The sequence below is a fragment of the Schistocerca gregaria genome, chromosome 2 (genome assembly GCF_023897955.1).
Source record: "Schistocerca gregaria isolate iqSchGreg1 chromosome 2, iqSchGreg1.2, whole genome shotgun sequence".
Lineage (NCBI taxonomy): Eukaryota > Metazoa > Arthropoda > Insecta > Orthoptera > Acrididae > Schistocerca > Schistocerca gregaria.
In genome coordinates, this window is record NC_064921.1 from 928,965,294 (window position 1) to 928,981,391 (window position 16,098).

The 16,098-nt window shown below is 36.8% G+C and overlaps 1 protein-coding gene across 2 annotated transcripts in view; it reads left to right on the forward strand.

The window, feature by feature from the left end:
- LOC126335361 (importin-5) overlaps nt 1-16,098 on the forward strand; it is a 156,844-nt gene that overhangs the window by 58,665 nt on the left and 82,081 nt on the right. For both annotated transcript variants that reach the window (XM_049998552.1, XM_049998551.1), the window contains one exon: nt 2,428-2,536. In XM_049998552.1, the coding sequence (XP_049854509.1) occupies nt 2,428-2,536 (109 nt within the window). The remainder of the gene's footprint in view (nt 1-2,427; nt 2,537-16,098) is intronic.

Sequence of the window (16,098 nt, forward strand, 5' to 3'; positions counted from 1 at the left end):
ATAGTAACAAAAATCTAGAGAATTGAACAGGCAAAGGGTCTGCAAAAGTCACATAAGGGAGGGGGGGAGTTTTGGTAAAGGGGCATAAAACAATGAGGTCAGTAAGGTATTACTAATGATCTGATAACACAAACTTTATTCATTTACTTAACTCACCTAATGAACTGCAAGTAGTATTGGTGATCTCACATTTAATGTTTGAATCTTTATGAATTACTGTATCAGTTTGTAGAGTATAGTTCACAGAACTGTTTTAGGCTTCCTACAATGATATATCATTTCACTAGAAGTACAAATTTTTCAATGAATATTACAGAATAGAGTGTGAAAATGAATTTACCCAGATAGTCGTGCTTGTTAAAGCACCACTTCTAGAACAGGGAGGTGCACAGACCCCTGATCGAATTCTCTTGTTGGATTAACAAGAACTGATGTGCCAGGCAGTCTGGATGTGGTTTGTAGGCTGTTTCCCACATCCCTGTATATTACCATCGGGTTGGCACCAAAGGCCTGTCTCATTTACTTGATTCACAAACATTTAGAAACCTTTTGCTCACTTTCGTATGAATACCACCATATGTGGTTGGGCTTAACTTATTCTGTCCCTGGGTATAATGGATTAGTGACAGGTAGGGCCAAATACATTTACAACCATGTCGACCCTGCACTGTTGCAGTACAAAGGCACAAGGAGGAGGAGTGAAAATGAACAAGAAATCAAACTATGTGGGCTGGTACATATAATCTAGCAAGCAGTTGTCTTCAGTTAAGTGTGTTACACAGTACCTGATACTGGTGGTGGCACTAAGCAAGTTTGCCAGACAGCTTTCCAATAAAGAATTTGGACTCAAACACACACTTTTGCAGGCTCTTCAGGCTAGAAAAGAGTAGTGTCTATATAAGAAGGTATCCTTAATAAGAAGGCAGGCTGTTAAATGTGATGGATAGACAGCAAGTTTAAGATCACATAAAGGACATGATGAAAGCCATTAATCAATCAAAGTTGAGTGAAGAGCACATGAACATTAAACTGTATAAAGAACTTTACTTTCATATAAGACAATGTATCCATTGACTTCTGTTTCTTAAAAATTTACACGTCAGTTTTCAAGAGATGCAACACGAGTTCTTTCGCAGTTCTCATATGTACTCGTGTCGATTAAATGATATTTAGTTTTCAGACCTGAGGTGATAAGGACACATCAACAGCAGTTGTAGTTGAACAAGAGATTCATCATACAAATTACAAACATGCAATGGATTTAATGTGTATTGATTTAGCCAAGTCAAAACTCTCCAGTAGTGTAAATACTGTTATTTTTATTGATATACAGCAAGTATTATCTGTCCCAACATGAACACAATCCAGTATATATTACAGCAGGCAGCTAAGTCACCAAAGTTTTGAGTATTCATGTCAGCTGCTTTTGTGGTATGTGTGATAAGTCTTGTTGCACAAGATAGTTTAGATTGCTTCATTTATATTCAAAATCTTTAAGGTCTGAAAAGAAAGAATGCAAGTTTTTGGTGGTTGGATGCAGCTTTTTGAGTTGGCAGATTTTGCAGTTACAGGGAACCAAAGATAGATAAGCATGGCCTTTGTTCTGAGATATTTGCACAAGTGCGTTGAGTCTGTTAAAGCTATGAACACATCCTGATGTGTATATTGACCTCTCTGATTTTAAAGATGTCAATGCAAGCCTGTAAGACCTACAGTATGAGCAAAGTGTGTCAAACTTATGTCTCAAAAAACTATGAAAACTTACTACTCTAAAAGAGAAGACAGGAAAAATGCAATTTCTTTCAAAAGAGAAAAAAACTATGGCTGATGATGCTGAGTCATCTTTCATCTGAAAGACCAGCTGTATCTGTCACATGTAAAACACACCCCTGTAGACATTGTTGCTATTTCTTCCTCACTGGCACAGAGAGTTCTACAGTAAAATTTGCAACATATCTGGAAAATGGAGTTGTATAAGAAGCAGAAGTCAGTAATTTTTACTTTCTCCTGTTAAAAAAATATAGCGAAATCGTTTTTGTTTTATTACAATTATTATTAAAACATTACTGCTGTGCTTCTATACTTCTATTATCACAAATCACATTGCTTTGGTATTAATTGCAGAAACAAAAACTTTATTGGCACCTGAAACCAGTCGTTTCTTGGTAGGGAACCAGGATGTTATAATGAATTATTTATTTTCTGGTTTCTCATAATTTTTTTATGGTGGTGAGATGCACAGCCTAATTGTATGGTAGAAGACTTCAGATTTTCGGATATGAATAAGTTATGTAAAAAAGACATACTGCCTTTGGTTCACTGTGCTAAGTTTAAATTACGCACTTAGAACATTTGATATTTCTACTCCACAGTTTTACTGTCATGGTATTTGTAGGATTACACCTATCTTGAACTAAAATTTTCCAGGCATGCTGCTCTTATGGCTCTTTCAGCTGTGGGTGAAGGTTGCCATAAACAGATGGAGAATCTCCTACCACAAATAATGGAAGGTGTGCTCAACTTTCTTCGGGATCCTGTAAGTATGACGTCAATTACCCTTTCTGTACATGAAATTTATAAACAGTCAAAGATTTGTCCTAGTGACATAAAAGGTTTCCATTAATCTGCTAACCTTGTATATTAAAATCTAGGTCGGACAGGTTATACATAATAATAACCCTTTAAACTTAATTTTAAACAGCATAATATTAATGTTACTGTCTCTGCACCTAAATCTATACCGTGCAGGCCAGTTTACATTGTGATGTGCAGGTATCGTAATCATTTCTTCCATCCTGCTCAATTTGCATATGCACTTAGGAAGAATTACTCTTAGTAGAACTCCATATGAGATCAAATTTCCCTATTTTGCAATTGTGATCATTTTATGAGAATTTTAATTTTAAATCTATCAGTGCTGCACAGTAGTTTCCATGTAGTGTTAGCCACTGGGGTAATTTTTGAGGCTAATGAATTAAGTTGTTGGATTTTCTCATATGTTTGTGATTGTACCTTGTATGTAGAAATTGAGTTTCTGATTATTCCCTTCAAAATTTTTGAAAATGTGTGGGATCAGTATTCCTTTACTTGTTTACATTAATGTTTTGTACACCTTCCTAGCTGAGGGGCCAGCGTGTCTATCATGCAGGGGCACAGGTTTGATTCCTTTATGGTTTGGACATTTTCTCCGTTACGGAGCTGGGTGTTGTATTGTCCTCATCATTTCAACAACACACAAGTTGTTCAGTGTGGCCTCACCTGAAAAGACTTGTCACTTGTCAGTAGAACTCCTCCAGGTGGGGTCTCCATGCCATCATTTCATTAATATTATGTTTTTAATTGCATTCACATGTTTACTTTTACAGTTGTGATAAAGCCACATATTATGTCAAAACCTGAATTAGGCTTTTTACTGCTAAAGTCACCACACTCTTAAAATTTGGGGTGCAAGTCTTTTGATCTCTCTTCAAAGTTTAAACTTTTTTAACTTTTTGGAATGTTGGTAACACGCAAACTTCCTTTTTAGGCTGCTTTTGCAGAGTGATTTAGTTTTCCTGATTTTGGGATTGAAATATTTTTTCTTCACTCTTCAGTGTCTCCTCTATAGGTAGTATTTCTTTACTTCTTCACCCAACTACCATATGCAGTACTTGCTCTGTGATACTGCCAAGAAAATGGATTGGGTGTGTATGCGGTAGTTGATTTACAAAGTGTGTGCTTTATCCTGGTCTGGTTGAGTAATGTTGTAAGGCCACTGCGAATAATGAACCTTGCCAAGGTGGGTGGCTTAAGCGCTTCAATAATACAAATAGTCCTATTGTAGAGTGAGAGGTATCTGTAGAGTGGTCAGACAAACCTGTGATTAATGAAGAGGGCAGCAGACTTCAGTTTTTACAGGGTGACGTTCTGTATGATTGATGTGGCCTTTTGACATTTACTCAGGATGCTCCTGCTACACTGGCACTGCAAATAGCTGAATGCAATGAGTAATTGTAACTGTTACTTTACCCGAGGTTATGCAGCTGTACTGTACGGCTTAATGTGTGATGGCATCCTTTTGAGTAAAATATTCTGGAGGTAAAATAGTTCCCCATTTGAATCTCCAGTTGAGGATTACTGAGGAGAATGTAGCCACCAGGAAAAATAGAGTTCTGTCGGTCAGAATGCAGATTGTTACATTCCATAATCCTCCAACCGCAAGCAATGTTGTGATTTTTCTGTATAAAATAGATCAATTTTATTCAATAATTAGAATAGATACAAGGGGTGTCTTGAAGAAATGTAAGAAGAAACCAAAAACTAAATATCAAGAATCACTTCATTTTCATCATTGCAAATTTTAAAAATTTTTCCTCATGTTGGAATTTTTTTGGAATAAAATAATTGCATTGAATAGACTGATCAGGAAAATACTGGTACTGAAATACTTTCTTGTAACATATATTCTGCTGTTTCAGCATGGTCTCATAAGAAAGTTCTTGGTTAGCACTGTCAAGGCCATTCTTTCTATCATTATAGCCATGTATCAACTGAGGTTCCATTATTTCATCACCTTTTTGTTTCCGTTATACGTGATAGTGCAATTTTTTTCATTTGAGCACCACGACTTTCTCTCTTTGGAATGCCCCGATCTCTTTTTTGTTAAGTTTTGTGGCTACTAGCATGGTTGTTAGATCTCTTTTACTTGCTCAGAGTTCCCTAGATAACTGTTTTGTGTTGTATTAAATAATCTTGCTGTTTGTTCCCCATCTCCCACTTAGACCAACCAACCGAATGATCGATAATTTCAGGTGATGTGTAGAAATGGTTACACAGTAGCCTTTGTGTAATAGAGAATCCATGAGATGTAAAACAGTTTTGATAGATGTATTACCCCTTAAAGCTCATACAACTACGGTGTACTGTCTTTGCCAATATATAAAAAAAAAACTTTATGTAAATTGATTGAGAGTCACATAGAACAATTATTTTATGTCAGAGCGAGGTCTTTCCCTTCGTAAATATTGTTACCAGCCGAGCCTTTCTTTCAACAAGTACTACTACTACTACTACTACTACTACTACAACATAAAGCTTTCATCCAAACTAGCCTTTCTTTCCGGAACTAAAGCTGATCTGAACTTGTTTTGTAAATATTCAATAACTTTTTACACTTTTTGTAACATGGATTACTGTCCTAGTTGAAAGAAGTTATTTGGAAAGTACCATTATTTCCCAATCAATCTGAATTTTGTCTCATGGCATGACTTTGAAAAAACTCAGAATACAAATTGTTTCGTTTGTGGTTCAGTGCCATTCTTGTACAGGTAAACAGACTACACTTTGTAATAACAAAAAAAGCTATGAAAACTTCCCCCCTTTTTCTCCAACATCCTTCCGTTTCTTTATCTTTTATTGTTTGAACAGCGAATTTTTCCTGGTAAACATACTTTTTGGTTTTTGTTGTTTTAATATGAATCAACATATTGTCAAAAAATATTTCTGACTACTCAAGTAATGCAGCACTTGTATCTAAATGTCTCTCTTATTTTTATTCCTGGGTTTGAAGTAAAAGGGAAAGCTGGTAGAAAAGAAGGAAAGTTGCCAGTTTCATTCCACACACAGCAAATTTTACCAGAATATATTGACATACTGAGAAATAGAGTACCGTCATTGATCTGTAATTACAAATATTTACAATCTGATTTGTTTTTTTAAATAGAAAAACAATGAGTTAAAATGTGTTGGTTTTTACTTATGGTTATTTCTGCTTGTTTTGTCTACATCAGGAAATGCGTTCTGCTGGCACACATTTGAGTTCTTTCTTCATTAGACACTGATATTTGTGGTCTAGTTTTTCAATGCTTTGCAGAACTATGCATACTTTGTTTTACACAGTGCTCTTTTTCATATATCACTGTTATAAAAAGTGTGCTGCATAAAACATAAAAAAATACATAGTTCTGCAAAGTAGTGAACAGTAAGATTCCAAGTATCAGTGTGTAATGAAGAAAGAAACCAAAAATGTGCTAGCAGGTGGTGTCCCCTAAATCAAGCAGTGATTACTGTAGGTAAAAACCAACAATTTATCAATGGACTATTTATCTAGAAAACAAATCAGATTATAAATATCTTTAATTACAAACCACTGGTGGTGCTTACTTCAAGAAAGCAAAATGCATCTGGTGAGAAAAACACACATTTTCTTTTAGTTGTGAAGACAGAAGAAAAATACTTTCAGGTATTGTAAAACAACTATGTGTAATATGACTACACAAATGAAGAATGTTGCGATCTTTTCCGCTGTTGAGGTTTCACAGCTGAGTAATATTTGAGGAAATAGTTTCAACATAACTGCATTACTGTGTCATTAGTGGTTTTAGATGATAGTGTCGATTTTCAAGTGACATCCAGTATTTGCAAATAGTAACATCAGTTGTACAGCGAGTGAAGCAGTATTATACATTTGATGATGCAATTTGACGATTGTTGTTTAGTGAAAAACGACATATTTTTGTTGCTGCTCAGATGTAAGTTACATAGTATTGATGTTAATTTTAGCAACAGTTTGTTGCTTACAACTTCACGGTAACTTGCACATATTTTAAAAAGTAGTCAGACAGGTCATAATTTGTTGATTTCCATTGTCCATGATGCTTGAGAATGTATAAAATTCAACTCCTGGTGTCAAAGAGCAACAGAAAATATTTGATAGGTAAAACAGTGAATTTCTGTATATAAATAGCCTAGAAATTGTATCCATGCCCTCTGGAATTGTATGGAAAAGCTTATTGCACTCGTGTACACAGCTGGAGGGTTAATTGGGTAGGTACGTTAAAGAAGTAAAAAGGTGTAACGGTTAGGTTGAAGTTAAATATAGCGGAATTTGTCAAGTGTGGTGGCAATAAGAACATCAGCTGAGTACAGGGTTAACAGAAAATTGTATAGGGCTAATGCAGAGAGTGTATATGATAATGAGTGAGAAAATAAGAAAATTGGTAAGCTAGTGTAAACAATATAATAAATGCTTTATTATCGCCTAGATAGACATGGTGCCAACACCCACCACAGGATTACAATGACTACATGCCTACTAGCTTCACAGGTAGTAAAATAAGGGATAGGTTGCTAGTTACTGTAAAGCCACACCGGGTTTGACAGGATCAGTGAAAAGTCAGTTACACATTTAGCTTTGGCTAATGCCAACTTCAGAAGAAAAAACACACATTCATACAAGCAAGCACACGTAAAGCACACATGACTGCCATTTCCTGCAGCTCGGATCGGAATGCAGCTGTCATGTTGAGCAGCAGTCGGAAATGAGGCAGGGAAGAGGGAGACATAGCAGGGTACGGGTGGTGGTGGTGGTGGTGGTGGTGGTGGTGGTGGTGGTGGTATAGTGCTGTCTGGGAGAGCGTGCATTGACTGAACGAAGACATGAGGAGACTGCTAGGTGCATCATGGGGGGAGAGGGGACGAGAGCAGCAGGGCAGGGGAAAGATGACTGGATACATTAGCAGAGGGCAGCACACAGTGGGTGGGGGAGAGTAGTCAGGATAGACCAGGCGGAAACAGTTAGCTGGAGGATGTGTGGACAGTAGGTAGCCGTAGGTTGAGACTGGCATTATTTGCAGAGTGGAGAATGTGTTGTAAGCATAATACCCATCTAATGGTTGCAGAGGGAGACTTACAAAGTTTTTGTAAAGGACCAATGCCAGTAAATGTAACATTGCATGTAAAATAAGTTTGAAGTTCAGATCACTGTTAATCTTCTGCTTCACAATACACAGACAGCAGAGACAATGGGCTCTCACATGTGTGCTCTAACAGAAGCCCATGGCATGGGCAATGTAACAAATGTTCATCATTTGGTTCCCTTGTGCGTGACAGTGATCAGATCTTTGAACTTATTTTATATCCAAATGGTACATTTCCAGACATGAGTTCCTTATCAAACTGTATCTACTATAGTTCAATTCTTTTATCTTGGCGGTTTGCGCATGCCCGTCCAGATGCGAGAGATTGCTGCATTGCCAGTTGTATGTGCCAAGAGAAGCGGCGCTATAGTATAGTTCGCAAACTTACGTTTATGGGGGAACGTGAAGTTTATGAAGTAAAGCCACCATGGCCGCATTAACCCTTTCGCTGCTACACAGACGTGCTCCCCGCATTCCGCGCTGTGTGCGATTTTGTCATCACTGCACTGCTCGCCTGTGCAGTCACATGATGTTTCGACTGCTTTGGCGCACTTTATCATTCTATTTCACAAAAACTATTTGGCCCAAAAATTTGATTTTTACACATCTTCTTGACTGATACCTTCCCCCCATAAATGACTTAATTTTGTTTCGATGTTCAATAGTGAGAATGATACAAACACCTTTCCTTGCTGTCGCCTGAATTAGGAGGCTTATTGCATGTTTGGTTTAATTAATTAATAGAATATGAAGCAATTGGTATAAAGAATGCTTTTTTCCAAACTTTCTATAAAAGAGTCTGCTATCAAGACATTGCTTTTGTTCAGTTACCCTATTTATGAATGAACGTCTCTAAAACTAAAGACACTCGCCCGTGCTCTGCACTGCAGTCGAGCTCTGGCAACGTTGTTCTCTCTTCATTTTGTGACGTCAGATGTGCAGAACGAGCCTAAACTCAGCCACTGTTGTAAATGACGCGCACTTTAGGTCCCCACTACAAGCCTTAGAAGCCTGCAATAGGAATTGTGAAACACCCTGCATAATGGAAAGAAAGTTTTAAAATAGATATGTGTGGGATCCTTCCTACTCGTCTCTTATAGGGTGCCTAGGAAGCCGTTTTCTCGGAGAGCTCGACAACATACAAGCAAATCATATTAATGGAGTTTATTACAGTAATTAAATTGACAATACTTAACTTTCATTTCTACATGATGGGTCGGAAGCAATTGGCGACATGCAAATAATCGATGTCCTTTGATATGTACAATTTTCATGCAAGCTAATCGCACAAGTTTATAAGCCACTGCTATTGTTAATATCACTGCGGCTCTTTTAGTGCAGCTGTACTCCTCTCTTCTAGTACGGCTGAGGCTAGGCGGCGTGTCGTTTTTATTCTCTTCATGTAGAGGTCAGCTCCTATTGTGCTGACATCCTAGTCAGTGTGATGTTGGCTGACATCGTCTCACAGCCCTCTCTGCTGTATTGTTCTTGATCTTCGTGCCAACACTTGTCGTTACACCAGGACAATATGTAATCTGACCAAAATTTTTTGGTTACGAACTGCAGATTAAAATGGAAGAAATTGTCGAGATTTAACATGGGTCAGTTGAGGTTATTGAGTGTTTCCAAGCAGACAATAAGCAGAGATTGACAGAACTTAGGTGAAACAAAAAACAAAATAAGAGAGAACATTAATGGGTAGCAGTGAGACATTGAATAGTGGAGGCAAAATGGTTATGGAGGAAAAAAATATAAAAAAAACACAAGGCCTAGTAACAATCCTTAAATTACACAAGAAATAATTTTAGTTCAATTGACAAATGAGAAAAAAATAAAAAGAGCAGGCAAGAGAGATGCAGATTTCTAAAGAGATGGACAGAAAGTGAAAATGGTTTAGTAGCTATGGTTGGATGACAAGTGCAATGTTGTAAAAGCATGTATAGTTAGAGAATGGATAGATAAATGCTGCCTGTTAGAAGATTTAAGAGACCTTGGAAGAAAAGAAAACGAACTGTATGAATACAAATAATGCAGATGGTAAGCTGGTACTAAGCAAAAAGGGGATAGCTGAAAATTGGAAGGAATATATAGTGTATTCGGTGATATCACAAACTTTCAGGGATAATGGAGAATGGTGAACTAATCAGTTTAATGCAGTGGACCATGGCCTGGGACAACAGTCAGAAGTTATAAGCAAAAATCATTAATACCTCTGATAGTGGAAGACAGGTAAGGGTACGATTGTTTTTAATATTGTAAGGTAGTAAACTTTCAGGTGTGATACTAAAAAAGTAGTAAAGCATTGGCTCTGAAACGCATACCTTAAGAGCTATGTGGGCTTCACCTTCTCTCTCTCTCTCTCTCTCTCTCTCTCTCTCTCTCTCTCTCTCTCTCATATTATCACCTCTAAAAGTTGTCTACCCTACAGTCTTAGCAGCAACAGTACTGGTACATGTATTCCACTGCTAGAGAAATCAGAATGATTCTTCCATATAACTTTGGACTCATGGTCACTTACCTCAGATTGATACATTTACTCTTCTTCATCATCCCTGACAGTTTGTAACAACATGGAATCGCCCTGTATAAAAGTTCCACGAAGTAAATGAGCTTAAATACAGTATTCTAGAAAGAGAAAGTAAATGAGTGGTTTAAGTTGAATTGATAGAAATTAGAAGAATTTAACAGAACACTGGAAGAACTAGTTTGAAACAAGGCCCCTGGATAACCTACTTCCCCTCAGAATTATTGATCATTCGGAGTGCCAGCGGTGTTAACACTCTATTTGGCAATGCTGCTCTTGAACTACTTTAGTATTGCACACTGTTTTCTGCAATATATTTAAAGTTTCATCCTTGGATTGGTAATGGTGCATACGAGCAACATTTAAGCTATATTCTGTTGTCTTTGGTGAAAAGTTTCTGAACAGGGTGCATCTTTAGTGGACATTGTGCAAAGTTATATGTGCATCAGTTACCACTGTAGACAAATATGCTTGCAAATTCATATCTGGGACATTGTAAATAGCAAATAATGCCCCCACCATGAAATAAGTGAATACTCGTAGAATACTTTTAGCTTAATCTTGGTATATTTCAACTTCCATAAAGCACAAATCCACCATTTCTCACATAAATATTCGAAAGTTTGCAAGTCAACCGATTTGTCTCACATTAGACTCAATCAAATACATTTACAATATCGTTGCTTTAACAATCAATAATTTATGAACCTGCCTTGCTTCCTGAAAGTCCAACACATAAATTACTTAAAAGTTTAATCTCATTTCTTCATTTGTCCTTAACAATCATCACAGTCACTAAACCAGCAAAGAATAGCACAGTCTCTTCTCTACAATTACACTGAAACACTATGGATCATACAGCGGGTACTTGTCAGCCGTTGCGGCCATGTTTTGCTCGTGACTGTTTTAGACCTGCACACAGAAACGTGCAAAGCGCAGTAGGTCGGATTCGTCTCTCACACTTGTATTTAAAATATCGTTGGTCGAGACTGAGGAAGGCCAAATGGTTCTAGAATTTACGCAGAAATTCTCGAAGCACTACAAAACACGGCTCTGTGCATTGGATGGATAACAAGACCAGAAGAAGGAGAAAGTAGCAGCTCCTGCACTAGTGAGTGATATGCAGTATGACAGTTTTGGACACTGGACAAAGTATGGGCCAAAAGCGAAAATATTGACTTTCCTCTCGGGGATGGTCAACGTCAAAACCTCGGGGATGGCCAACGTCAAAATGTGGAATCTTGTGCTTTGTACCAAAATGGAATTAACACATTTCAGATGCAATAGTGCAAAATGCAACAATTATGTCAGCCACAGGAAGATCACTGTAGTAATTTTATTGTAGCACCCATGCGACTCTTGTGGACGAAGATACAGGTAACTTGCAGTATTTTAAAACAATTTATGTAAAATTGTTCTTGACTATATTCATCCAATTTAAGTAACTCAATACTTTTTCTTCACAATATTTGTGTGTGCACCCAATAAAGGGCACCTAATGTGCAAGATTTGAGATTGGTGAAATACTCTGATTTTAGGAACAACAAAATAATATAAATTACAAAGAAGGCAGCTGGTGAAAGACGTGAATATTATTGAACTATCAATTGCAAAATTTTGACACACACAGTGAAAAAAATTATTAAAATTAGACATCAGGGTGGGGGGGGGTGTATCAGTTAGGATTCTGAAGAAATGCAGGATCACACGACAAAATACTGACCCTGTGACTTTAGTTTAGAAGTTACACAGAAGGATGGCAAACCTTTGTGTATAACATTTTTAGATTTAGACAGTTTATAACAATGTTGACTTCAACACTCAAATTCTGGTGGTATAAGGGATTATATACAGAGAGCAATGGTTTAGCTACAACTTTTAAAAAAAGTTAAGACATGAAGCATTAGTAAGGGAGTGAGACTGGGTTATAGCATATCCCCTATATTTTTCAGTTGGCATGTGGGGCAAGCACTAAAGGAAACCAACGAATAGTAACATGGAAAAGAAATTAAAGTTCAGAGAGAAGAGAAAAAAGATTAGAGGTTTGGCAGTGACATCATAATTCTGTCAGATGCCAAAGGACTCAGAAGAATAGTTGAACACAATGGATAGTGTCTTGAAAAGAGGTTACAGGAAGTTGTTCTATTGAAACGGGCAATGCTGAAGGAATGAGATGCTAAAAGTAATAAATTTGAACAGCAGAGTAACAGATGATTGTAGGTAGGATATAAAATGTGGGCTGACAGTAGTAATAAAATTATTACCGAAAATGAAATTAGTTTTCATTAAACATAATTTTAAATATTAGGAAGTTTTTTCCTCAAGTATTTGTCTGTACAAAAGAAACATGAATGGCAGTCAGCTCATACAAGAACAGAGTAGAAGGTTTTAAAATGCAGTGCTACACAAGAATGTTTAAATGCTCTTGTAAATGATCAAACTGTTTGTCTAACTTCACTATTTTGTCACATTATTTGGCATTGTATTGCTTTACTGTCTTCGTCTCAAAGATGGATAATATTTGAGAGAAATTTTGATTAATGGCTGCCCATGTTTTGTTAGAGAGTTTTTATTGCTGTTTATCTTTCTGTGTTAGTTTCCACAGTTATGGAAGTTAGGATCAAGCATAAAAACAAAATAGCAGTCACAGTTATCAAAAATCGGTTGCGTCTTTCCCAGCTATATGTTACACAGGAAGAAATCAGTATTTTACACCCGACAGAAAAGCAACAGAATAAAAAAATGTTTATCCATCGAAGGGTCTGTTGACCATTATTCACTCATTCCAAACTTTTACTCTTCCCATAAGAATGCGGCAATAACTGACAAAAATATTTTACAATGGACAACATGATGATATATTTTCTTACAGCAGACAGACCATCATTTTTTTAAAATATATACTTGTAACCTGTTACATACATTTCTATTCTGTGACATCTAGCAGAGCACTGTTGTTTAATAACTCTTCAGCCTCCGAATTCAGTTGTAAAATATCACTTTTTGGCTAATGTAAACCTTATTTGTCATGTATTGTATGTAGTTATATAATCACTTGTTTGTTTCTAATGATAAATTTGTAATTATTTTATGTCCAAAGTGCAATAAAAACTTTGCTTCTCCTTTTCTGGGATTTCCACCCACTCTGCACACATTTGATGTGTAGCACACTGTTCATTCTGGGTTTGTTTTTTACAATTTTGAACTTCTGTCTGGTGTGTATAACAACACACAGTAAGCCTTTGACAGATATATTGATGTATGGACACACTAACTCAGATTGCCGTAATTATTTCCCATGTGGACAGAAGTGACAGTTGGATTTTCAGCAACAAAAGTGAGCACATGTATATGGTGAGATGTAATGTGGCATTAGTTATGAAGAAGACTGTTACAGCATCCAGTAAGCATCCTAGTTTTAAATTTGAACCTTTCCCATTATGCGCTCACTTTCGGATTGGCTATGTCAACCATTTTATAATTGCTTTACGATTTCCATGACTGCTTCATATATTTTTCAAAACCCAGAAAAACACTAAAACATAATACAATCCTAAAACCACACTGTATTAGTAATGGTTGAGAGAACTTAACACTTTCTGTGTTTTGTGTTCATTAGCCAGAATGGTCTATGGTCATTTTGCTGAAAACAATTCGTCTGTGTCACAGGGTTTGCTCAGATTACTGCAAACCATTAAGTTTTCAGGGTCCTGTCTTGCACAGCACTCACAAAGATCATCATGAGTGCTGCTGGGATGGACTGTAGTGTTTTGAGTACAGGGCTTTACGATACATGCACCATGAATTTGTTGTAGGAGGCCGAAGTTTACGTATAGGTTTGTCATTTGTTGACAGTTTGTGGAAGAAGGTAGCAGATACTGCGTGTCACATTCTGAACAAATCATGTGTTATTCCTATTGTTATAATTCATCAATAATTTTGTCTGCCAGTCTATCCCTAATAGTCTTCCATCTGAAAGTCTCTTGTTCCTTAAAATTAATTTCAACATAGTTGACGTGGTGCCCATGTATTTCTGGACCTGGTCACAGATTTCAGTTTTGTGATTATCACATTACCATAAAATCGAGCTTTTACCACACTATTTTATGATTTGTGCCCCAGTCACATAAGTAACAAATAACCTGTTCATTCATAGGAAGACTGAAAATTTGCATAGCTGCAAAGGCCTCCATTCCACCACTAGTTCTTTCATGATTCCTTTCACCTGTTCTGTTAGGTTACAAATTGCTGACATGATTGTTTTTAGAAAAGTCTCCTCTACAACATTGTTCATTACTCAAAATATCCTAAGACCAATTGTAGTGTAATGTGAATCATTTCCTCATTTCAAAAATTTATATCATTGTTCAGTCTAATATCAGTGTTGAAATTTTTACAGTACTTGGCTATCACATAGGTGTACAAAAATCAAAATTTAATATTCCGACCCACCAGAGATAATTTTCAAAAATAAAGATTTTTCAAATTTCAGTAATTTGTAAAAAATCAAGGAAACATTTGTCAGTGTTCATGCTGCACATACTGCTAGTAGCGTATGATACGTAACTGAAGAAAAAAATACATACTGATAAACCATTCCTTGGTTGTTATTTTTGGATCTAAAAAGTGGATTGTCTAAATTTTCAATACCACACTTCGAAGGTCATTTTGACTTGTTATTTTTGAATTTAGGGTATTTTAGGTAATAAGCAGTGTTGTAGAGGAGACGTTTTCAATTGTAATGTAACTTAACCCTGTGCAGGTAGATTCAAATTAACGCTAATGTATCCAAATGGAGAACTGCTGTGTGCTTCAAAATGAAAATGGCCGCCATTCAGTAATAGTGAAAGATAATTTTTTTTAACTGCTTTGAAGTTCTCAATTATACGGTAATCACATACTTAAAACAATTAGAAATGGTCAGGCAACCAACTTAATTTTGATTTGATCGCTTCACTTGGATTGACACTTCTACATCTAATGACGACTTTCCATCGAAGATAACATGCTGCATCCTCCCTACCAAAACGGCCTCAGTCCAGTCACATATTTCTCTTGCATCCCATGTGATCGTACTTTTGACAATAAGCGCAGGTGCAGGTTTAGCACCGAGTCAAATGCTTTTTGGAAATCAAGAAACTAGGCCGCAGATTCAGTATATTTGGACAGGAAATCCATCGGGTCCTGGAGCTGTGCTCACTTCTAACAATTTCAGCATTTTCCTAGCACCATTGGCACTTATTTCATTAACCTTTTCAGTGGTACGTATTAAATTGGGGCAATTCTCCCAGGTTTTTCTTTGTAAAGGAACATTTGAAAGTGGAGTTAAGCATTCCAGCTTTTCCTTCACTACTCAGAGTTTCAGTTCCTCTATCATTCGTTTGGGAGGTTTAGTGCTTCATATTCAGGATGTTTACAAATGATTCATCAGGGTTTGCGTAAATGTATTGCACAAAGTATTACACATAATTACAAATGCTCTGTGGGCTCCTTGTGTTACGTGACAACACCTGTGGAGCAGTCAGATTTGGCCCTTACACATTTGAGCATCTCCCTGCCAATGTTCACCAGGGCAGTTCAATCTGTAGTTCAATCAGTATTATCGGCAAAGTTGGTACTCAAAAACATTCTTTCAACTATCAAAAAAAAAAAAAGTCTAAATGCCTAAAGAAAAAGAATCACGAAGTGTAAGATCAGCAGACCTAGGGGACCACCCTAAGAGAGCCAAATCATCCAGAGCACAGTACCCAAACCCCTAGTTTGGAAGTTCCTTGTTAAGATGGCAATGCCTCAGTTCTTTACAAAGAGGCAGAGCTCGAATTTTGTTGGGACATGATGTTCGGGATATGAGCTGTCAGTTAAAGAAACAACCACTCTTGCAGTGTTATAGGTACACTG